Below are 25,031 nucleotides of genomic sequence, written 5' to 3'. Positions count from 1 at the left end.
GACATTTAGCAATGAGAACTTTACATCTGGTGTTCGATGATATTAATATTATTCCCCCACGTACTGAATACAGAGTTATATCTGTCAGGGTACGGTAGGCTCCCTTCACTTCTGTGGACTGGACGACAGCAACTGTGATCTACTCTGTTTTTAAGGAGAGACAGAGTAAGGACATGACTGACCCGTCGGCATTAGGTAAAACACAGAATACACCAATGGAGCGCATAGGAAAGGATAAGGAGATTCAGAAGAGACAACACAGGTTAATGTAAAGAAGATCTCGTTTAACTAATCTGCTAGAATCTGGGGAAATAATCTGGGGAGCCAATTAATGTGATGGCTTTAGATTTTTAAAAAGGTTCCCATGAAATCCCATACAGCAAGCTGGTTAGAAAAAATGGAACTTGGTGTAATATACTGGAGTAGACTTGTTATCGGACCGAAAACAAAGAGTAGTAAGACGTACTGTAGATCTGCTCTGCCATTCAATCATGGCTGATCATTTTCCCCGTTCTTCAGCCCCACAGCCCGATGTCTCCCTGTAACTTTTGATGCCATGATCAATCAAGAATCAATCAAGCTCTGCTTTAAATACACTCAACGACCTGGCCTCTACAGTTGCCTGTGGTAATAGCTTCCACAAATTCACCACCCTCTCGCTAAAGAAAATTATCCGCATCACTGATTTAAATGGACACCCCTCTATGTGCCCTCTTGTCCTCCACTCTCCCCACCATGGGATACATATTTTCCTCATCTATCCTGTCTAGGCTTTTCAACATTCGAAAGGTTTCAATGAAATACCTCCCCCACCAATCCTTCTAAATTTCAGCGAGTACAGAGGGAACACAGACTGCAGAGGGACTTAGGAGTCGTCATGCAGGACTCCCAGAACGTTAAATTACAAGTTGAGTCTGTAGTAAAGAAGGCAAATGCAATGTTGGCATTTATTTCAAGGGGAATAGAGGATAATTGCAAGGAGATAATACTGAGCCTTTATAAGGCACTAGTCAAGCTGAACTTAGAGTATTGTCAACAGTTTTGGGAACCGTATCTCAGAAAGTATGTCATATCATTGGAGAGAGTCCAAAGGAGGTTCTCGAAAATGGTTGCTGGAATGAAAGGGTTAACATATGAGGAACGTTTGGCAGCTTTATGCCTGCACTTACTGTAATTTACAAGAATGCGGGGGTTATCATTGAAATCTGTGATGTGGTGAGGATGTATCCTATGGTGGAAATATCCAGAACTGGAAGGCACAGCCTCAAAAGTGATGGACGACTTCTTAGAACAGAGGTAAGGAGGGTTTTTTTCAGCCAGAGTGTATCTGTGGAATGCTCTGTCCCAGACTGCGATGGAGGCCAATTCCGTGCATATATTTAAGGTCAAGGCACCAAAGGATATGGCGAGAAGGCAGGTGTACAGGGTTGAGTGGGATCCGGAATCAGCCATGATGTAATGGCGAGACAGAGTCGATGGGTTGAATGGCCTAATTCTGCTCCTATGTCATGGTCTTATATCTATGAGGAGAGATTGAGTTGCCTGGGACTATACTCTCTGGAATTCTGAACAATGAGAGAGGATCTTATAGAAACATACAAAATTTTGAAAGGGATAGATAAGATATAAGTAGGAAAGTTGTATCCACTGGTAGGTGAGACTAGAACTAGGGGACATTGCCTCAAGATTCAGGGGAGAAGATTTAGGACGGAGATGAGGAGAAACTGTTTTTCCCAGTGTTACGGTCTGGACCATTGACTCCTCATTTCAGTTAATTTCATTTTTCCCGTGTTCCACTGGGCTCCTTGATTAGGGCACCTGACCCTCATTCGAACGGGTCAGCATAAAAACTCCGGCTTACATCTACTCATTGCTGGACCATTACCGGAAGACAGTCCGGCAATGCAGCTTCCGGGCTGTCGAGAAGTCTGGAACGTCAGCTGAGCGAGTGCGGTAATGCACGTTCTGGGCCACCAGGAATCGTGAATTCTGCCTTTGTGCCTAGGCTGCTTTGAGACTTCTGTCGTTTTCGTGTCCTGCTGAGTGTTTCTGGCCAGTTGCCCCCACTTCGAGTGAAGGTGCTGGTTTTCTGCTGAGGTTTTGTTTAGTCTTCTCGTTTCCAGCTGACTGTGTCCGGCCGTTTGCCACCGCTCCGAGTTGGGAATTCTGCTCTTCGTGTCCAGCGGAGTGATTGCCGGCCGTTTGCCGCTTCATGAGCTACTCTGTGTCAAGATTCGAACTATCTGTTGTTGTTTGGTTTAGTCGTCTCGTTTCTAGCTGAGTAGGTTCGGCCGTTTGCCGCTACTTCGAGTTGAGAATCCTGTCTCTCCATGTCCGAGTCCAAGTGGTGTCCATGTCCGAGTCCAAGTGGTGTCCAAGTCCGAGTCCAAGTGGTGTCCAAGTCCGAGTCCAAGTCTAAATCCAGGCTCCGTGTCCAAGTCCAAGTCTAAGTCCAGATTCCGTATCTGCTTCCGGGTCCAAGTCCGGGTTCTGCGTCCGAATCCAGACTCCATGGCCAAGTCCAAGTTCAGGTTGCTCTGGTCTGTTGTCCAAAGTTTACGTTCATGTAAGCACCTAATCCTCGCTCTCCGACCTTCCTGGCAACTACTAATAAACATACTTCTGTTAATGCTACTTCCGTGCCTGTGTCCAGCTCTTGGGTCCGCTTCCAACGCCCCCATGCAACACCCAGAGTGTGGTGAATCTGTGGAATTCTCTACACTGGGAAGCAGTTGAGGCTTCTTCACTAAATATATTTAAGATACAGTTAGATAGATTTTTACATAATATGAGAATCAAGGGTTATGGGGAAAAGGCAGGTAGATGGAGCTGAGTTTAAGGACAGACTCTTATTGAATGCGGGGCAGGCTCGATGGGCCGGATGACCTACTCCTGATCCTATTTCTTATGTTCCTATGTCCTTATGGTCTTATGGCCTGCAGCCCTAGAGCTAACAAGCGTACCTTTTATTCCCCGAATCATCCTTGAAAACCTCTTTTGAACCCTCTCCAATGCCAGCTCTTCTTTCTTATATGAGGAGCCAAAATCTGCTCGTGATACTGAAGGTGAAGCCTCACCAGTGCCTTATAAATCCTCAGCATCACATCCCTGCTCATGTATTCTAGACCTCTTGAAATGAATGCTAACGTTGGATTTGCCTTTCTCATCACCAACACAACCTGCAAGTTAACCTCAAGTCCGTTTACATCTCAGATTTTTGGATTTTTACCCGTGTAGAAAATAGTCTGCACATTTATTTCTACTACCAAAGTGGATGACCATGCATTTTCCTGCATTGTATTCCAGCTGAGAGTCTCTTGCTCATTCCCCTAATCTGTTGAAGTCCTTCTGCAGCCTACCTGTTTCCTCAAAGCTATCTGCCCCTCCACCAATCTTCGTGTCCTTTGCAAACTTGGCAACAAAGCCATCTATTCCGTCATCTAAATCATTGACATACAACTTAAAAAGAAGCGGCCCTGATACCGACCCCTGCAGAACACCAGTAATTCACTGGCAGCCAGCCAGAAAATGATCCTTTTATTCCGACACGCTGCCTCCTTCCAATCAGCCAATAGTTTATCCATGCTAGTAACTTTTCCGTAATACAGTAGGCTCTTAACTTGGTAAGCAGCCCCATGTGTGGCACCTTGGCAAAGGCATTCTGAGTCCAAATATACAACATCCACTGAATCATCTTTATCTATCCTACGGGTAATCCCAAAAAATTCCAATAGGTTCGTCAGGCCAGATGTTTCCTTAAGGAAATAATGCTAACTCTGTCCTACCTTGTCTTGTGTCACCAAGTATTCCATAACCTCATTCCTGACATCCATAATATTATTCATTCGACGTGAGTCTCCGGAATTCATTACTCCAGGGAGCTCTGGAGCCTAACTCGCTGAAAGCATTTTAATGTAATGGCAGATAAAGTTTTGAAAGAGTTCTGAATTTTTTTAAAGAGGCAGTGAGGATCTGAAACCAAGTAGGAAGGTCTGGATTGATTATTCTAAATGGTCAAGTATAGATCAGCCGTAATCATATCGAAGGATCGTGATTACCTGAGGGCCCAAGTGGCCAGCTTTCATTTCTGTTATGCGGACTAGGAGTAAATCTGTAATTACCTGTCGATCGGGCACAACGTTTCCTGTAAATGATGATGATGATCAGCGCCAGGGCGAGGAGCACAGAAACCAGGAGTGGAGACACATACAAAACGATTTTCCTTTCGTTCGGAAACAATTCAGCAACCACTGATGATGAATAGAGTTATATCGGTTAGCCGGAAATCTGTGGAATTCTCTGCCACAGGAAACAGTTGAGGCCAGTTCATTGGCTATATTTAAGAGGGAGTTAGATATGGCCCTTGTGGCTACGGGGATCAGGGAGTATGGAGGGAAGGCTGGTGCAGGGTTCTGAGTTGGATGATCAGCCATGATCATAATAAATGGCGGTGCAGGCTCGAAGGGCCGAATGGCCTATTCCTGCACCTATTTTCTATGTTTCTATGTTTCCCTTCTCGTTTACCGTTCTTACATCGATTGATAGTTTTGACCTGAGGTTTAGTCGAAAATCCTAAATGGCAGCGTTGACTATTCTGCGTTGCTCCAACATGATCAATAAGTAGACTGGAGGTAACATTTGACTATGTCTATATTTTTCTGCCTGATAGTTTTCGTTATAATTTGGGTGGGTGTAAACCTCTTCCACAAATTATAGATTGAAAATGTTGAACAGATAAAACCACAAGAGTATCTTGCATGTGGGATTCATTTCTAAAAGCAAACACGGAGGTGGAGGTAGGGCGAGGTAAGAGAGCATTCATATATACAGATATCTTTGTCTGAAATGGAAAAATAAAACTAGTACATGCTGAAACTTCAAGGTAGAACGGGCAGCGTTCTGTAGTGAGACAAACTGTACGGATGGTTCATTAAGAACTTTGTAATCAAAGGTTATCACCACTAACTGGTGAAGAACTTCTGCCACATTGTTGATTGGACAGCAGCACTTTCGTAGTGATAGAGGATGGGACGAACGAGATTGTTTTCTCCAGAAGGAAAAGGCTGAGGAATGGCGGCTGTAATATCAAAGTTCAATGTAAACTTATTATCAAAGTATGTACATGTCACCATATTTTACGCAGAGTTTCATTTTCTTGCTGGCATTTGCAGTAGAACAAAGTCATACAATATAATAAATGAATAGCAACACATAAAGACTGTCAAACAACCGAAGTGCAACAGAAGACAAACTGTACAAGTACAAAAAAGACTAATAATAATAAATAAGTAAATCAATAATATAGAGAACGTGTTGTAGAGTAATTTAAAGTGTAGCCGTATATAATCATGTGATTCACTTTATTGTGGGCATATTTAATAAATAGATGATGAATAACAACTATAATAGAATTAACAATAGACCCCACCAAATTGGCTTTCAACCAGTGTGAAAAAGACAACAAATTGTGCAAATGCAAAAAGAAAGGAAGAAATAATAATAATAATAATAACAACAATTAAAATAATAATAAACTAGCAATAAATATCGAGAACATAAGATAAAGAGTCCCCAGAAGTGAGTACATAGGTTGTGAGAAGTTTTCAATGATGGGGCAAGTAAAGCTGAATGAAGATATCCACTTTGGTTCAAGAACCGGAAGGATGAGGGGTTGCAAAACATGGTGTTGTGAGTCCTGAGGCTCACGTCCCTCATTCCCGATGGCAGCAGGGAGAAGAGAGCATAACCTAGCTAGCGGGGGTCCTTGATGGTGGATGCTGGTTTTCTGCGACAAAGCTTCGTGTAGATGTGCTTAATAGTGGGGAGGGCTTTATCTGTGATGGACTGGGCCGTATGCAAAAATTATTGTAGGATTTTGAAGGGCTTTGAAGGGCATTGGTGTTTTCATATCAGACTGTGATACAGCCAGCCAATATACTCCCCACTACACACCTACACAGAAGTTTTTCAAATGTTTACATGTTATGAATGTAAGAATGTTAAAAAAAAGTTTTAAAAGTTCAGTGTTGGGAGGAATATTGATCATTATCAAGGGTGTAGATAGTTCAGATAGAGCGTACCTTTAATATCTGAGGAAAAACGAATTTCACAAATAACGTAGTAGGGGCCCGGACCTCATTGCCTGAGTAAGTACTGGAGGCAGCACACCTTGCGAAATTTAAAACTGGTCGAGGTGTGCATGTTAAGCGCTGTGAACTGAGGGTTTGCCGATCTGGTAACTGATTGGGGATTTGGTTGTTCAGGTTTCTTTTACCCACCGTCTAGGATGCCTCTTTCTGTACCGTAGTTGTTCTAATGCTGTATCAAAACTCTATCTGCTTGTTGTCTGACTAATTCCAGCATCTTTCACCCGTCTTATTCTTTGATTTGTTTCTGGTTGTATGTGACCGGTTCCACCAGTTTCCTGGGGACAGATTGTTTAAAAACAAGACCTTCGCGGGGCGTTCGGGCATGGCATCAAATCAGTCGAAAGATATGACATAGGATGGGAAGATATTAAATCCTTGTGGATTGTGGAAAGAAACTGCAAGGGTAAAAGGACCCGGATGACAGTTATATACAGGATTCCCTGCTGGAAGTGGACCACAGATTGCAACGGGAAATGGAAAAGACGGGTCAAAAGGGCAATTTTATGATAATCGTGGAAGATGTCATCAGGCAGGTCGATTGGGAAAATCAAGTTGGTATAAATCTCAAGTGCGTGAGTTTGTTGAATATGCTCACCCCCCCCCTCTGCTTCACAATTTCCTATTTCCTTTTCCCTCTCCCACCTTATCTCCTTGTCCGCCCATCGGCCCCTCTGGTGCTCCCTCCTTCCCCTTTTTCTTTCTTCCATGGCCTTCTGTCTCTTTCACTAATTTGCTTCCCAGCTCTTTACTTCATCCTTCCCCCTTCAGGTTTCACCCATCACCTTCCGTTTCTGTCTCCTCTCCCCAACTTTTAAATCCACTCCTCAGCTTTTTATTTCGGCCCGAAAGGTCGACTGTTTTATTGTCCCAGATGCTGCCTTCCCTGCTGAGTTTATCCAGCATTTTGTGTGTTTTCCTCGGAATTCCAGCATCTGCAGATTTTCTCTTATTTGAAAGTTCCTACGATATGGCTTTTTAGTGCGGTTTGTCGTTGAGGCGATTAGGGGAATCACCTGTACTGGATTGGTATTATGTAATGAGCCTGAGGTGATTAAGGAGGTTAAGGTAAAAGAATCCTTAGGAGGCAGTGATCACAATATGATTGAGTTCAATTTCAAATTTGATCGGGAGAAAGTAAAGTCCGACGTAGCAGTATTTCAGCGGAGTGAAGGATATTACAGTGGTATGAGAAACGATTTGGCAGAAGTAAATTGTAAGGCGATGCTTGCAGCGATGACAGCAGAGCAGCAATGGCTTCAGTTTCTGGGGAAAAAAGGAAAGTGCAGGATAGATATATTCCCAAAAACGTACTCAAATAGCTAAATAGTACAACCGTGGCTGACAAAGCTAATGGAAAAGCAAAGGAGAGGGCACAGAACAAAACAAAAATGACTGGGAAGATCGAGGATTAGGAAGCTTTTAAAAACCTACTGAGAACACAAGTAAAAGAATCATTAGGAGGGAAACGATGAAATATGAAAGTGAGATTCCAAACAATATCAAAGTGGGTGGTCAAAGCTCTTTCAGGAATGTAAAAAGTAAAACAGAGGTGAGGGTGGGTTGTAGCCCTAGAAAATGAGCTAGGAAAAATAATAGCGGGGGACATGGAGAAAGCAGATGAACTAAATACACCAGTCCTCACTGTGGAAGACACTAGCAGCGTGTCAGATGTTGAAGAGGGTGAAGGAAGAGAAGCGAGTGCAGTTACTATTGCAAAGGCGAGTGTGCTCAAAATTCTGAAAGAATTAGAGGTAGTAGTTTCTGGATTGTTGCCTGTGCCACGCTGGGTAGAAACAGAACGATTTGGCAGACTAATCCGTGGCTGAGAAGCTGGCGCAGGGGGCAGGGCATTGGGATCTCTTTTGGGTGGGGGGGGGGGGGTGGTATGACCTGTTAAAAAGTGACGGGTTGCGCCTGAACCAGAAAGGGACCAATATTATCGCGGCAAGGTTTATTAGAGCTGTTGGTGAGGGTATAAACTAATTTGGCAGGGGGTAGGAACCGGAGTTAAGGGACTCAGTATAGTACGGATGGTAAAAAAGCAAAAATAGTTCACAGTCAGACTGTCAAGAAGGCAGCAGATGATAGGACAAAATTGTAGATAGCAGGGTGATTATCATTGTTTTAGGGATGCAGAGTTAAAAAATGGTAGCAACTTCAGTACTCAAAGTGTTATATCTCAATGCACGGAGTATAGGAAATGAGGTAGATGATCTTGTTGCAATATTACAGATTGGCAGGTATGATGTTGTGGTCATCACTGAATTGTGGCTGAAGGATGGTTATAGTTGGAAACCGGTTGCCCAAGGTTAGACGTCCTATTGGAGGGATAGGACGGTAGGTAGAAGTGGTGGCGTGGCTCTGGTGGTAAAGAAATAGAAAGATGTGATATAGGATCGAAGATATTGAATCCTTTTAGGTTGGAGAGACCCAGGGTAAAAGGTCTCTGGTAGTAGATATATATACCAGCCTCCCACTGTAGCTGGGATGTGGACCACAGATTACAACCGGCTATAGAAAAGGTGTATCAAAAAGGAAATGTTATGATAGTCATGGGAGATTTCAACAAGCAGGTCAATTGGGAAAATCAGGTTGTTAATGGACTTCAAGAGAGTGAGTTCGTTGGATGCCTACGAGATGGCTTTTTAGAGCAGTTTGTCACTGAGCCTGCTAACGGATAAGATATATTGGATTGGGTGGTATGCAATAATGCGGAATTGACTTAGGGAGCTGAAGGTAAAATAACCCTTTGGAGGTAGTGATCACAATATGATTGAGTTGAACTTGAACTTTGATAAGGAGAAAGCGAAGTTTGAGGTTGCAGTATTTAAGTGGAGTAAAGGAATTTACGGTGGTATGAGAGAGGAGCTGAGCAAAATAAATTGTAAGGAGCTGCTGATAGGAACTTCAGCAGAACAACAATTGTGTGAGCTTCTGGGAAAATGAGGAAGGTGCAGGATAGATGTACTCGGAAAAAAATACTCAAAAGGCAAAATAGTACAACTATGGCTGACAAACGCAGTCAAAGCTATCGTAAAAGCATACGAGAGGGCACACAACAAAGCAAAAATTAATGGTAAAGCAGAGGATTGTAACTCTTTTAAAAACCTACGGAAAACAACTACAAGAAAGATTAGGAGGGAAAAGATGAAATATGAAAGCAAGGTAGCAAACAATATCAAAGTGGATAGTGAATGCTCTTTGAAGAATGTATAAAATAAAAGAGAGATGAGAATGGATTTTTACCGCTAGAAAATGAGCCCGCAGAAATAATAATGGGGGACAAGGAGATGGCATGTGAAATAAATGTGTATTTTGCATCAGTATTTATTGTGGAAGACACTAGCAGTGTGCCAGATGTTGAAGGATTCGAATAAAGAGTGGTGAGTGCAGTTACTATGAAAAGGGAGAAGGTGCTCAAAAAGCTGAAAGATCCAAGGGTACTTAAGTCACCCGGACCTGATGAACTGCACCCAGGTCTTCCGAAAAAGGTAGCGGTAGAGATTGTGGAGGCATTAGTATGATTTTTCAAGAATCATTGGACTCTGGCATGATTCCGGACAACTGGAAAGTTGCAAATGTCACTCCAGTTTTTAGGAAAAGAGGAGGTCGGCAGAAAGGAATTTATAAATCAGTTAAGCTGACCTCAGTGGTTGGGAAAGTGTTAAAGTCAATTGTTAAGGATGAGGTTGTGGAGTACCTGGTGATACTGCACAACATAGGACAAAGTCAGCATGGTTTCCTTAAAGGAAATTCGTGCCTGACGAACCTGTTTGAAGTCTTTGAGCAGATTACAATTAGGATAAATAAAGGGGATGCCATGGATATTGTACTTTTGGGCTCAGGAGGCATTTGCCAAGGTACCACACATGTGGCTGTTTGCAAAGTTAAGAGCCCCTGGTATTACAGGAACGTTACTGGCATGGTTAGAGAGTTGGCCGATTGGTAGGAGGCAGCGAGTGAGGATAAAAGGATCCTTTCTGATGGGCTGCCTGTAACTAGTGGTGTTCCGCAGACGTCAGTTCTGGGACCGTTCTATTTTATGCTGTACTGTATGTCAATGAGTTAAATGATGAAATTGGTGGCTTTGTTGCCAGGTTTGCAGACGATTCGAATATTGGTACAGGGACAGGTAGTGTTGAGGAAACAGGTAGGCTGCAGCGGGTCTTAGACAGATTAGGAGAATGGGCAAGAAAATGTGAAATGAAATACAATGTTGGAAATTGCATTGTGTTGCACTTCGGAAGAAAATAACAAATGTGCAGACTATTTTCTAAATGGGGGAAAAATTGAAATATATACGATGCAAAAAGACTTGAGAGTCCTTGTGCACAACACCCTGAATATTAACTCGCTGTTAGGGTCGGTGGTGAGGAAGGCAAATGCAATGTTAGCATTCATTTCAAGAGGTCTAGAATACAAGAGCAGGGATGTAATGCTGGGACTTTATAAGGCATTTATGAGGCCTCACCTTGAGTGCTGTGAACATTTCTGGTCTTCCTATAAGTAAAGGTGTGTTCGCATTGGACTGGGTTCAGAGATGGTCCACAATGATGTTTCCGGGAATGGAAGGGTTATAAGAGGAACGTTTGATAGATCTGGGTCCGTACTCCCTGGAATTTGGATGAATGAGGGCATTTAAACCATTCGATTGTTGATATGCTTAGACAGAGTAGATGTGTAAAGAATATTTCACATGGTGAGAGAGTCTAGGACAAGAGAGCGCAGCCTCAGGATAGAGGGGCGTCCATTGAAAACAGATGCGGAGAAATTTCGTTAGCCATAGCGTGGTATATTTGTGCAACTTATTACCAGAGGCAGCTGTGGAGGCCAAATCGTTAGGTGCATTTAAGGCAGAGCTTTATGAACTTCTTATGGTCCAGACCAGTTAAACTGACCTCAGCGGTTAGGAAGACGTTAGAGTCAATTGTTAAGACCATTAGACTAGAAGACCCGAAGACATAGGATCAGAATTAGGTCATTCAGCCGATTGGGTCTCATCCACTATTCTTTCATAGCTGATCCCGGATCCCATTCACCACATATACCTGCCTTCCTTTTATTCCCTGACCATCCAGGAAACGATCAACTTTCGCCTTGGATAAATGCACAGACTTGGCCTCAACCACTGTCTGTGGCAGAGCATTCCACAGCTTTACTACTCTCTGGCTGAAAGAAATTCCTCCTTATCTCTGTTCTAAAGGGTCGCCCTTCAATTATGAGGCTGTTGATAAAGCTAGAGCTGTAGATGTAGTGTATATGGAGGCATGGGATCGAAGGGGACATTGCTTTGTGGATCCAGAACTGGCTTGCCTACAAAAGGCAAAGATTGGTTGTAGATGGGTCATATTCTGCATGGAGGTCGGCGAGCAGTGGTGTGCCTCAAGGATTTGTTCTGGGGCCCCTACTCTTTGTGATTTTTATAAACGACCTGGATAAGGAAGTGGAGGGATGGGTTAGTAAATTTGCTGATGCCACAAAGTTGAGGGTGTTGTGGATAGTGTGGAGGGCTGTCGGAGGTTACAGTGGGACATTCATAGGATGCAAAACTAGGTTGAGAAGTGACAGATGGAGTTCAACCCAGATACGTGTGAGGCGGTTCATTTTGGTGGGTCAAATATCAGGGCAGAATACAGCATTAATAGTAAGACTCTTGGCAGTGTGGAGGATCAGAAGGGTCTTGGGGTCTGAGTCTATAAGACACTCAAAACTGCTACGCAGGTTGACTCTGTAGTTAAGAAGGCATATGGTGCATTGGCTTTCATCAACTGTGGGGTTGAGATTAAGAGCCGAGAGGTAATGTTGCAGCTATATAGGACCCTGGTCAGATCCCACTTGGAGTACTGTGCTCAATTCAGGAAGGGCGTGGAAACCATAGAAAGGGTGCATAAGAGATTTACAAGGATGTTGTCTGGTTTGGGGAGCATGCCTTATGAAAACAGGTTGAGTGAACTCTGCCTTTTCTCCTTGGAGCGATGGAGAATGAGAGGTGACCTGATCGAGGTGTACAGGATAATGAGAGGCATTGATCGTGTGGTTAATCAGAGGCTTTTTCCTAGGGCCGAAAGGGCTAGTACGAGAGGGCACAGTTTTAAGGTGCTTGGAAGCAGATACAGAGATGGCAGGGGTAAGTTTTTTACGCAGAGAGGGGTGGGTGCTTTGAATGGGCTGCTGGTGACGGTGGTGGAGCCGGAAACAATAGAGTCTTTTAAGAGACTCCTGGATAAGTACATGGAGTTTAGAAAAATTGAGGGCTATGGGTTAAGCCTTGGTAGTTCTAGGGTAAGGACATGTTGGGCACAGTTTTGTGGGCCGAAGGGCCTGTATTGTGTTGTAAGTTCTACTCGGAAGGCTTCAATAGGATACCATAGTATTCTTCTAAATTGCAGTGAGTACAGGCCCAAAGCTGCCAATCGCTCCTCATATGTTAACCCCTTCATTCCAGGAATAATCCTCACGACCTCCTCTGAACTCTCTTCAATGACAAAACAACCTTTCTGCGATATGGTGCCCAGAATTAGTGCCTTATAAAGGCCCAACATTACCGCCTTGCTCTTATGTTCTGTTCCTTTGAAATAAATACCAATTTTGTATTTCTCATCTTTACCACAGACTCGGCCTGTAAATTAATGTTTTGGGAGTCTTGCACGAGGACTCCTAAGTCCCTCTGCACCTCTGCTGTTTGAACTTTTTCACCATTTCGATAATAGTCCGCACCATTGTTCCTTTTACCAAAATGGATTATCATATATCTCCCAACACTGTATTCTATTTGCGAGTTTTTTTCCCATTCTTCCAAAGTGTGTAAGTTCAGCTGCAATCGCCTTGCTTCCTCGGCACTACCTACCCCGCCCCCCCCCAACCCCGCCACCTATATTTCTATCATCCGCAAACTTTGCCACAAAGCCAACAATTCCATTACGTAAAAAATAGACAAACAATGTGAAAAGCAGCGGTCCCAGTACTACACTCTGAGGAGAACCACTAGTCACCGGCAGCCAAGCAGAGAAGGCGCCACTCGCTGCCTCCAGCCTGTCAGCCATCCCACTGTTCATGTCAGTATCTTTCCCATAACACCATAACATTTTGTCTTGTAAGGATGACATTATGGAATATTTGGTGACACAGGACAAGATATGACAGCATGGTTTTCTTAAGGTAAAATCTTGCCTGACGAACCTGTTGAAATTCTTTGAGAAGATTACACCTAGGATAGATAAAGGGATGCAGTGGATGTTGTATATTTGGACTTTCAGAAGGCCTTTGACAAGGTGCCATACATGAAGCTGCTTATCAAGTTAAGAGCCTTTAGTTTTATAGGAAAGTTACTGGCATGGTTAGTGCATCGGCTGATTGGAAAGACGCAGCGAAAGAGAATAAAATAATCCTTTTCCGGTTGGCTGCCAGTGACTATGGTATTTTGCACGGAACGCATCTCTTCATGCTGCAAATTAATGACTAAAATGATAGAATAGTTGGCTTTGTTACCAAGTTTGCGGATGACTGGTGGAGGGGAAAGTAATGCTGAGAAAACACGTAGGCTGCAGAAGGACTTAGATGAATTCGGGGAACGGGCAGAAAATGGCAAGTGAAAGGCCATGTTGTACATTTGAATGGCGGAGCGTTCTCGATGAGCCAAATAGCCTCTTTTTGCTTCCATGTCTTATGGAGTTAGGCACAGATTGGATTAACTCTCCTGTAAATGTTCATTTGATTATGGCAATTGCAATTTTAATTGATTTTTCATTATTTTGTCAACATGTACTTCACCATCAATATGTCAACGACATCCCGAATTTCTGTGTCTAAATTTGTATCGAGGTACACTTTATTGCAGAAGTTGAGAAATGCGCATCAAACATCGAATATAAATGCAAAATAATACGAACTTACTTGTGACTTGAACCTCTGTCCCTTTGCCAAGATAACTTCCCTTGTCGAAAATTTGTACTTTGCAGTAATACTTTCCTGTATCGTTCATTCTGACGTTGACGATTTGTAAAGTTTGGTTAAGAAAGCCTTGTGAACTGTTAGTCGTTACGCGACCATGAAACCCACTGCACTTGTTGCAAACGGTACCGTTTTCCTCGTCTTTGTACCAGGTAAGGGATCCGACCCACTTCTTTGTAACGTTTATATTACTGATGTAAGCACAATTCAGCTGCGCCGTGCCCCCTTCAGTAACCGTGATCCGCTCCGGCCATTGGTGGCTTATTCCGTTAGCTCTGGCAGCTCCTGTAACCGGAAATAATCTCGAAGTCTCATACCTTCCTTTCGGCCCGACATATCGAACCCACGAGTTGTACAGAACTACGCTGATCTCATTTACCCACATCTTGTCCATAGACTTCTCTGCTGTGGCGATTCAAGTATTCGATGCCTTTATAAATATCGCGACAGTACCTGTCTCCACCACCTCGTCAGACAGTACATCCCAATCCACCACTTCGTCAGACAGTACCTCCCAGTTTTAAACCACCACCTGTCTGAAAGGAATCCCTATAGGTTTTCGAATTTCCCATCTCTCACAGTAAAATTATGTCATTGTTTCTCAACACACCGGTCATGGAATAAAGATTGTCGCCATCTACAAATCTTCACTTTCTAATTTAATCAGCTGCAACTGCATCCTGTCAGCTCAATAACATTCTTCCTATAATGTAGGGGCTAAATCCGCTGACGATAACCGAGATGAGGTCTACCTAATGTTTTAAGAAGTTGTAAACTAACGTGCCAATTATTAGTAATAGTGACACGGCAATGAAGGCAGACATTCGAATATCCACTTTATCCACTGCTGCTGTCACTTTGAGTATTCTACAGACTTACAACCTGAGGTCCCTCAGCTCACTAATACTCAGCAGAGGCCTCCCAGATATTGCGTGCGTTCTGCTATGGTTTGCTTCCCCAAATGTCATTTGCCATTGCCTGTTGCTGTTGACAACAGCGCCCATTATCAATAATAATCACAAATCTCATTTTTCATCGCCGGACCTTGGAAACTTTCCCTCGTCACTGAGCATCAGAAAATTGATTCGTTACGTTTTCATTGAATCAAACATGGAAGGCGATTTTTCTTTAATCTGTACGCTGCAAGTGAGAGATGTGTATTTACAATATAAATAACCTTCTCTGTAATATTTTGTTCAGTCACCAAATTTATCCCAGAACTTTTATATAATTGATGCTTACGTAATTGAACCTTCTGTCAGGGAAATGCAAAGCTGAAAATCCACCGATCCATCCATACATTCAGGTCAGTCATGACCTGATTATACTATGGAGGGACGTCCATTTAGAACAGAGATGAGGTGGAATTTCTTTAACCACAGTGTGCTGAACCTGTGGAATTCGTTGCCATAGGCGGCCGTGAAGGCTGGGTCACTGGGTGCACTGAAGGTGGAGGTTAATAAGTTCTTGATTAGATAGGATGTGAACGGTTATTGGGAGAAGGCAGGAGAATGGGTTGGAGAAAAAAATGGATCAGACATGATGAAAAGGCAGAGAGAATTCAAAAGGCCAAATGAATTAATTCTGCGCCCATGTCTAATGGTTATATCACAGTGATGACTTGGTTCATAGCAGAATGAGGACAGATTAAACAGAATGGAGTTATTTTCTCTACTGTTTGAACGAATGACCGGTGATCTAAATGATGCACACAAAGATAATGCGTCGTTTAACAAGCTAAATGGCAGATTAATATTCCCTGCTCAGACGTTTAGAATGCAAGTAATTAATAAAAATATTGAAAAAGAAAGAATGAAGTTTTACGGTCTTAAAAAAGATTACTACTCGTTCGGGGGAGAAATGAGAAGAAATATCATCACCCCTGGGCTGGTAAATCTCTGAAATTCTCTCGCCAAGGAGATCAAGGAGCTTCACTTACTGAACATATTTATAGAAGACATTGATGCATGTTTAGCTATTAAGAGAACTTACAGATTCAGTGCACAGAGGTGGTACTGAAGCAAAGCCTCTGTGCTGGGGAGAGCCGCTAACATTGCAAAATGCCAAATACGCGCTTCTTCCAAATACGATCTAATTGCCACGATGGAACGAATCGGCTGATTCTTTTTGTTATGTCATTGCGTTTTCATTCTCGGGTGTCCTAATTAACTGCACAACAGCTGTGCCACCGTGACCCCATCCTAAATTTTGCCCATGTCGCCTCACTGGATGCCCTTCCAAGATGTTCTCTCTAATTGCAGATGTTTAGTAATGCGCATTTAATAATGCGGCTCCACCGACTCTTTTACCCCCTCTCTGTACCGTTTGGAACATTAAAGCACTAAAACTTTGCTTTCCTTGTCCTGCCTGCAAGACAATGAATCTCAGATTAGTATATAGTGATATATACTGTATGTTCTCTGATAATAAATTTTACTTTGAACTTGCTCTTCCCTCAAAAAAGGACTGAATTGTTTCACTAACGAATAATATGTGAGCATGAGCAATTAGGCCTTAGATTAGTGATAATCTAAGTGATTGTCAAAATAATCTTGAGGAGAACACTAACACCTTAATGCTCCCAATATTCTTCTATCCCCCTCTCTCATTCTCCTCATTCTCTGTTTCTCTTTTTGCTCTTGTGTGTGTGTGTCTGTGTGTGTGTGTGTGTGTGTGTGTGTGTGTGTCTGTGTGTGTGTGTGTGTGTCTATCTGTGTCTGTGTGTGTGTGTCTGTCTGTGTCTGTGTGTGTGTGTGTGTGTGTGTCTGTGTGTGTGTGTGTCTGTATGTGTGTGTGTGTGTGTCTGTGTGTGTGTCTGTGTGTGTCTGTGTGTGTGTGTGTGTGTGTGTCTGTGTGTGTGTGTGTGTCTGTGTGTGTGTCTGTGTGTGTGTGTCTGTGTGTGTGTGTGTGTGTGTGTGTGTGTATGTGTCTGTGTGTGTCTGTGTGTGTGTGTGTGTGTGTGTGTGTGTGTGTGTGTCTGTGTGTGTGTGTGTGTGTGTGTGTGTGTGTGTGTGTGTGTGTGTACGTCCTCGTTCGCAGCACTTACCAGAGAACAACAGCAATAAACATACGAACTCATACCACGTCATAGTTCGGCGGATGCCTATAGAAAAAGAGAAGCAAATGAACATAAGTATTGTAAATATTGTAAAAAATAGAAATACAATCTAAAGTCCGTATGTCGGAAGTCTGAAATAGAAATATAAAAGAATGCCCAAAGAAAATCTTTCACCAAAGAAATAGTCGTCTTCGGGACTTAGTGTTATTTTCAGTAATTTCATACAAATGGCTTTCGTTTTTATTTTATTTACTGAAGCTTTTCCCCCCACCAACACTACCTCATCTCATTGGCATGTCCTACAGCTCTGAGCTGCATTTTGCAACTTTTACGTCAGTTTCCTTGTTTCATCTCCAGAAAATGGTTTCATTAATAACTTGTCGCTGCAGCTACCCTCTTAGAAAAAATATTCCCTTTATCCTACCGAATCCTTCCGTGCATTCTCTGCAACTTAAAGCTAGCAGATTTCCTCTTTTTTCCCAGTTTTTCTGAATGTCTTTGACCTGAAGCGTGGTGTTCCTTGTCTGATTTTGCAGATGGTTGTGCTTGATTTTGCAGTTGTGGGTTAGACTTAACGGATAAATACTGAATGTTAAAACATAAGTAATCTGATTAAAATATCGTGCACCTGTCTGAATTGTACCTGATCAAAGATGAATAGAATCACGTACTGCATTTTACACAGCGGACAAAAGCAAGTCACAAAGAACTTAATGCTATTCGATGTCATTTAACGAAGTAGCAGGAGGTCGTCTTGTCGTACCTGATCTAGGACAGAAGATGTTCTTCCTTTGATGGTAATAATGAAAAAAAAGCTTCAGATTTTTTTAATCATCGCAACTCATTTCTACATTTTTTTGTTTCATCAGCAAAACTTAAGGAAGTTTGAGCCCTTGGGACAATTTAACTATCATCATTTAGCAACTGAAGTTTGGTATCTATTTCCCTTTTTGTACAGGCAATGTTCAGACAATGTTTTAAAAATACTGCCGGGAGCTTTTGGTATAGACCTTACTCTTAAGCTACTCTTGAAACTTTTGGTATAGACCTTACTATTAAGCAACTCTTAGAAACACAGGGATTTCTGCAGATCACAAACAGGGGAAAATCTGCAGATACTGCAAATCCAAGCAACAGACACAAAATGCTGAGAACTCAGCAGCCAAGGCAGCATCTATGGAAAAGACTACACTTCATCAGGACTGATTAAAGGGTCTCGACCCGAAACTGCGAGTGCACTCTGGTCCATAGATTCTACATGGAAATCCAGAGAAAGGCGCACAAGATGCTGGAGGGACTCAGACAGCATTCTTGGAGGGGAACAAGTTGTCGCTATCTCAGGTCGAGACCGTTTATCAAGACTGTAAAGGAAGGGGGCAGATGCCAGAATGCTGAAAATTAATGTCGGATGTGCAGCTAATATAGAAAAGAAACCGAACTATGCAAATACAAAAACAAAATCAGAAATAAATAAGTAAATAAATAATACCGTGTACATGTTATAGTTCTTGAAAATGAGTCCATGCTTGTAGAATCCTTTCAGAATTGAGGTGAGTGAAGTTACTCTCGCTAGTTTAAAAGCCTGATGGTTAAAGGATACTATCTGTTCGTGAATGTGGTGGTGTGGGAGTTCAGATTCCATTCAGGCCATAGTGTCTCACCTAGCTATCAGAGTAATCCCCACCCCACCCCTCCAGCCAACAGAATGCTCATTGTCGCTCTTATGAACGAAGTAGAGGTGTTCTGACATGCGACCAACTTTGTATTTTCTTCTCTGCTACATACCCATCAACTTCACCCATTACAACATCCCCAATCGCTCTCAACCCGAGTACAATAAACCCCAAATTATACTAACCAATTAACAATCAGGGCATGGGAACGCACGGGGACAAATAACGATGCCACGTGGGCAAGCTCCAGACTGGAAGCATCGAAACAGATCCCCCGGTTCCAGCGTTAGCGCCACATCACCACGTCGAGACAGTTAATCAGCAATGCTCGAAAGAAAGTTAAATTTATACGAATCTATGGTTATGAAATAACGAATATTTTTACTTCTGAACATGATTTTTCCTTGGCTGTTTTCGCTTCTCAAGAAGCAGTCGTGGAGGTTAGGCCAAAGTCAGATTGATACTCAAACTTCGTCAAATTGTGACCATAGAAAATAAGATTTCAAGAGTCACCAAGATTTTGTTTTCTGCTATTTTGAGATTCTTAAGTTGCATTCTAATTGCCGTTAAGGTGTTGAAGTTACAACACTTTTACTTTCCTTCTGCCTTGACATTTTCAGAAACACACCCACATACTAAAGGGAAAATACTGTATGATGAACCTATTGGAATTGTTTGAGGAAATTGCGTTAGGATAGATAAAGGGAATGTAGTGGATATTGTATATTTGGATTTTCAAAAGACCGTTCACAAGGTGCCACACATGAAACTGCTTACCAAGTTATGAACCCATTGATTGGAGGCAGCGAGTAGGAATAAAATGATCCTTTCTGGTTGGCTGCCAGTGAGTAGTGGTGTTCGGCAGGGGTCAGTGTTGTCACCGCTGTTTTTTATGCTGTATATCAATGAGTCAGATGATGGACTAGATGGCCTTGTTGCCGTTTAGAGATGATACGAAGACTTGTGGAGGGATAGGCAGTATTGAGGAAACAGGAAGGCTTCAGAAGGACTTAGACAGATTAGAAAAATGGGCAAGGAAGTGGAAAAGGAAATACAGTGTTGGAATATGGATGACCATTCACTTTGGGAGTAGAAGTAAATGTGCAGACTGTTTTCTAAACAGGGAGAAAAACTAAAAATCTGAGATGCAAGGAGACTGTGGAGTCCTTGTGCAAAACACCCTGAAAGATAACTTGCAGGTAGATTCGCTGTTGAGGAAGGCAAATGCAAAGTTAGCATTCATTTCAAGAGGTCTAGAATATAAAAAAAATGATGTGATGCTGAGGCTTTGTAAGGCACTGGTGAGATATCACCTTGAGTATTGTGAACAATTTGGGCTCCTCATCTACGAATGTAATGATGCAGCTCTATAAAACTCTGGTTAGGCCACACTTGGAGTACTGTGTCCAGTTCTGGTCACCTCACTATAGGAAGGATGTGGAAGCATTGGAAAAGGTACAGAGGAGATTTACCAGGATGCTGCCTGGTTTAGAAAGTATGCATTATGATCAGAGATTAAGGGAGCTAAGGCTTTACTCTTTAGAGAGAAGGAGGATGAGAGGAGACATGATAGAGGTGTACAAGATAATAAGAGGATTAGATAGAGTGGAAAGCCAGCGCCTCTTCCTCAGGGCACCACTGCTGTATACAAGAGGACATGGCTTTAAGGTAAAGGGTGGGAAGTTCATGGGGGATATTAGAGGACGGTTTTTTACTCAGAGAGTGGTTGGTGCGTAGAATGCACTGCCTGAGTCAGTGGTGGAGGCAGATACACTAGTGAAGTTTAAGAGACTACTAGACAGGTATATGGAGGAATTTAAGGTGGGGTCTTATATGGGAGGCAGGATTTGTGGGTCGGCAAAACATTGTGGGCCGAAGGGCCTGTACTGTGCTGTACTATTCTATGTTCTATGAAAAGGTGTACTAGCATTGGAGAGGATTCACAGGAAGTTCACAAGGATAATTGCGGGAATGAAAGGTTATCATACGAGGAACGTTTGATGGCTCTGATACCGTACTCATTGGAATTTAGAAGGATGAAAGGGGCTCTCATTGAAATCTTTCGAAGATAATAGAAAGAGTAGATTTGGAAAGGATGTATGCCATTGCGGGGGAGTCTAGAACAAGAGGGCAGAGCCTCAGAATAGATGGGCATCCATTTAAAATGGATACACGGAGCAACTGCTTTAGCCAGAGGGTGGAGAATTTGTGGAATTTGTTACCACAGGCAGCTGTGGGGGCAAGCTCTTTGGGTATATTTAACGCGGAGATTGCTAGGTTCTTGATTGGCCGCGGCATCAAAGGTTTCGTGGAGAAGGCCGGAGATTAGTCCTGAGACGGGGAAAAATAAGGATCATCATGATTGAACGGCGGAGCAGACTCGAGGGGCAAAAGGCCTAATGCTGTACCGATATCTTCTGGTCTAAGAAGAAGCATTCTCAAGGCAGGATGACGCGGACAAGAAAAGTGAAAGCCAACATAAAATCCAAAAGCAGGGCCTATACCAGAGCAAAATTTATTTATTGAGATATAGCGCCAAACAGGCCCTTCCAACCCAGCAATTCCCCCGATTTAATCGGAGTCTAATCACGGGGCAATTTCCAAAGACTAAGTAAACTGCCCACGGGTACGTCTTTGGACTGTGCGAGGGTACTGGAGCATCCGGTGCAAACCCACACAGCCACGGAGTGTACGTACAATCGGCAGACAGGACAACGGCGGGAAGTGAACCCGAGTTGTCTGCACTGTAAAGTTTAGTGCTAAACACTACACTCTCGCGAGGAGTTACTAGGATGGACAGAGGATTGGTTGATTGACAGGAAGCAACGACTGGGAACAACAGGCGCCTTTTTTCACTTGGCTACTTGTGAGTAGTGGTGTTTCACAGCAGTTTGTGCTGCGGCCGCTTCTTTTTATGTTATACTTCAATGCTTGGATGCTGAAATTTGTGGCTTTGCGGCCAAGTTTGAGGATGATACGAAGACAGGTGGAGGGCCGTCCAATTAGAACGGAGATGAGGAGGAATTTCTGTATCCAAAGAGTAGTGAATGCATGGGATTCGTTACCACATGCGGCTGTGGAGATCAGGCGCACGAAGAATGTTACCCAGGTTTTCTGCCTTTTGGATATGGACATGGACTACAGACTTTTATATTTCAGACTTATAGTGTTTTTCAGTTATGTACTTTCTTTCTCGATTTTTGTGTCGTGGGATGGGGTATTTGAGGGTCGATGTACTTATTCCATTTTTGTTTGATTTTTCAGTGCTGGGAGGAGTAATTTGGGGGTTAATGAGCGTACTGCTTTACTTCTCTTTCTTGTTTTCCTGGCTATTTGGAGTAGAAGAATTTCAAAGTTGTGTATTTTGATAATAAATAACCTTTGAATCTTTGAAGTCATTGGGCATGTTTAAGGCAGAGGTTAATAGATTCTTGATAAATCAGGGAGTGAAGGGATATGAGGAAAAGGTAGGAGATTGGGCTCAGATGGGAATGGATCAGTTATAATGAAATGGCAGAGTAGTTTCGATGGGCCAAATGGCTTAATTCTGCTCCTATGTCTTATCGTTTTACAGTCCCTAGGAAAGTCCCCGTCATCTCTGTTCTAAAAGGATGTCCTTTTATTATGAGGCTGTGCCATCTGGTCCGAGACTCACCCAGAACAGACCACATCCTCTCCATGTCCACTCTAGATAAAGACATCGATGTGCTTCACAGGCCAGTTTTACAGGAATTTCAGCGGCAAAGCCGCGCTCTAAAAACAGCCAGGCTGCAGGGCCACTGAAGAATTACACTGAATTTCATTTTCCTTCACTCAGTGAGGCGAACGAACAGTGAACATATGTCGTCATTACTCATTGAACTGTAGACCACTGAAGGCGAATTGGTACAAAGGATGGGACTGATTTAGACAGGGGCAGGGTAATGGGCTGCGTTGCGGAAGGAAACAGCAACCTTCAGCTCGGCTCAGGAATAGTCATCCTCCCGGAAGCACAAATAAAAAGCCATCTGCTGGTGGAAGTCGGCGGGTCGAGTAACAGCCACCTGGAAGAGAGGATTTCTGACGTTTTGGATCGAAAGCTCACATCAGGACTGAGAATGGAGTGGTAAAATAGCCAGTATAACTAGGAAGGGGGAAGTAGTGAGACAGGGGCCAGAATGTGATAGGGACCAAAGAGGGATGAAAGATCAGGGGCAGATCTAACGATCTGGGCAGGGGCATTGCTGGAAATGAGAAATACTGTACTAGCAGATAGATGATAGATGCAAGTTGACAAAGGGGGAAATATTAAAGGCAGACGAGGGCGTGTGGGGGAAGAAAGGCTGAAGGTGGAGACCGGTGCCGGGGTATGGGGTGGGGGGTGGGGGGTAGCGATGAGCGGGCAAACGTTTCCTAGCAGTGCTGGAATCTAATAATTACGGTCATGCTGGGAACCATTAAGGGAGCGGTTGAAGATATATGCGAAGGGAATCCGGTGGCAGAGATATATGAGTCGGCTCAGTTTTGTCCCCTTCGCCATCCTGGTTAATACCACATATTAACCACATGCTTCATGAGCCGGAGTCCCTCCTCCATATCATTCCATCTGCCTCTAACTGCCCATCCCACCATCAATGGTTCACGCTGTCGCTTTGCTTACATTAACCCCAAGCACTGGTAGCCATTGTGTTCCAGCCAATCACCTTCCAGCAGCTGCCTCCGCTTTCACCCTCTCCTCGGGGGAGAGGCAATCTCATCCCTTTGCCTGTTTCCACCCATCACTCACCTGCCTCTGTCTCCCATCTATATTACTCCTTTGAAAACTGGCTCTATCTGCCTCTTATCCTTCTCGTCTCCATGTCTATCAACTGCCATATCCTGCCTTTACCACGCTCCCTCCCCTCTTTATTCCGGCTGTTACTTCACCTTGGCCAGTCCCGATACAGGATCGACCCTCCACTTCACCCGCCCGCCCCCCCGCCCCCGTACAGAGGTTGCTTGACCCACTGAGTACTTCCAGCAGTTTGTTTCTCATTAGAATGCAGCATCTGCCCTCTCTTGTGTCTTCCCCAAGCCACCGCTCAAGCCCCACGCAGCTTCACCAAAGCCCATCCAGACACACTCGCCCTACTAACTGCCAGTCCCAGAGCCACTGAATCTAAAATCTGACCCAAGGACTCTCCAGAAGCCGGAAACCCACTCTTCCCGAATCCCAGGTTTGGAACTCTTTCCCAAAATTTGGCTCGGGAAATTTATCCGCCCCAAAGTCCTCAGAGCCCGCTTCAAGGAAGGTCAGCCTCATGGACACCAGGCTCAGAGACATTCACCCCCTTCAAAGCCCGATTCAACGACAAACGATCTCTTAAGACCCTGCCTAACGCCATTAGATTTCCCCAATACTCGGTGAAGGAGCACTTACCGTTCTCAAAATCGCTGCCGAATCTAAATCCTTCCGTGGACGTCTTAAGCCCAAGCTTTGTACCACAAAGCACAGACGTTATGCACACAACCGAATCTTAGTTTTATTTAAAGCACTTCCGGTTTCCTTATATAGTAATGTGCATGTTGCGCATAACCGTTGGTTACAGCACAAAGCACACTTCTCGTTTCCCAATCCTTTGGTGAGATAAACCATCTATGAGATTGAAAAGCTGTAAAATAAAACGGAAACGTGTTGGAAAATGTCCAGCGGCTCATCGACACCTGTGTGAAAACATGAAAGGTTTCGGGTAGACGTTATCTAAATAACCTCTCTCTCTCTCTCTCTCTCTCTACACGCACACACACACAGACTCTCTCTTTTTCCTTCCCTCTCTCTCTTTCTCTTTCTCCATATCTCTCTCTCTTTCTCTTCCCCCCCCCCTAAATATTATCAGCAACTGAGGAACTGGATCTGCAGTTCAGAATGCAGAATAATCGATGTCATTCTCATCGAAAATGCTCAACGAGTCAAAAAGTAGCTGAGGAGAGTACATTCCCTCTTGAGAGAATCGCAACAGTTAAAAACTGAAACATAACTTTGCAAAGAAGCCGAAAGTGATTAAAAAATTATCACTTTGGCATGATGGAGAACACGTGGGATAGGAATACACCTATAGTGGATGTGCCAGCTAACATATCAGTGAAGCATCCACACACCCCCGGTAGAGAGAATTCCAAAGTAGAGAATAATACGCAGAGCTACAAATACAAAATGCTGGAGGAACTCAGCAGGTCAGGCAG

The 25,031-nt window shown here is 43.4% G+C and overlaps 1 protein-coding gene across 3 annotated transcripts in view; it reads right to left on the bottom strand.

Annotated features, from left to right (window-relative positions):
* The window catches only part of LOC134346121 (T-cell immunoreceptor with Ig and ITIM domains-like), a 40,482-nt gene that overhangs the window by 13,456 nt on the left and 1,995 nt on the right, over positions 1 to 25,031 (bottom strand). The window contains exons 2-6 of one of the 3 annotated variants that reach the window (XM_063047423.1): positions 24,229 to 24,460; positions 19,016 to 19,157; positions 17,146 to 17,202; positions 14,043 to 14,384; positions 4,122 to 4,250 (exon numbers count right to left, since the gene is read on the bottom strand). In XM_063047423.1, the coding sequence (XP_062903493.1) occupies positions 4,122 to 4,250; positions 14,043 to 14,384; positions 17,146 to 17,188 (514 nt within the window). In that variant the 5' untranslated portion in view covers positions 17,189 to 17,202; positions 19,016 to 19,157; positions 24,229 to 24,460. The remainder of the gene's footprint in view (positions 1 to 4,121; positions 4,251 to 14,042; positions 14,385 to 17,145; positions 17,203 to 19,015; positions 19,158 to 24,228; positions 24,461 to 25,031) is intronic. The other 2 variants (XM_063047421.1, XM_063047424.1) reach the window with 2 other exon arrangements.

This window comes from Mobula hypostoma, chromosome 5 (genome assembly GCF_963921235.1).
Source record: "Mobula hypostoma chromosome 5, sMobHyp1.1, whole genome shotgun sequence".
NCBI lineage: Eukaryota > Metazoa > Chordata > Chondrichthyes > Myliobatiformes > Myliobatidae > Mobula > Mobula hypostoma.
This window is presented reverse-complemented; position numbering and strand designations above follow the sequence as displayed.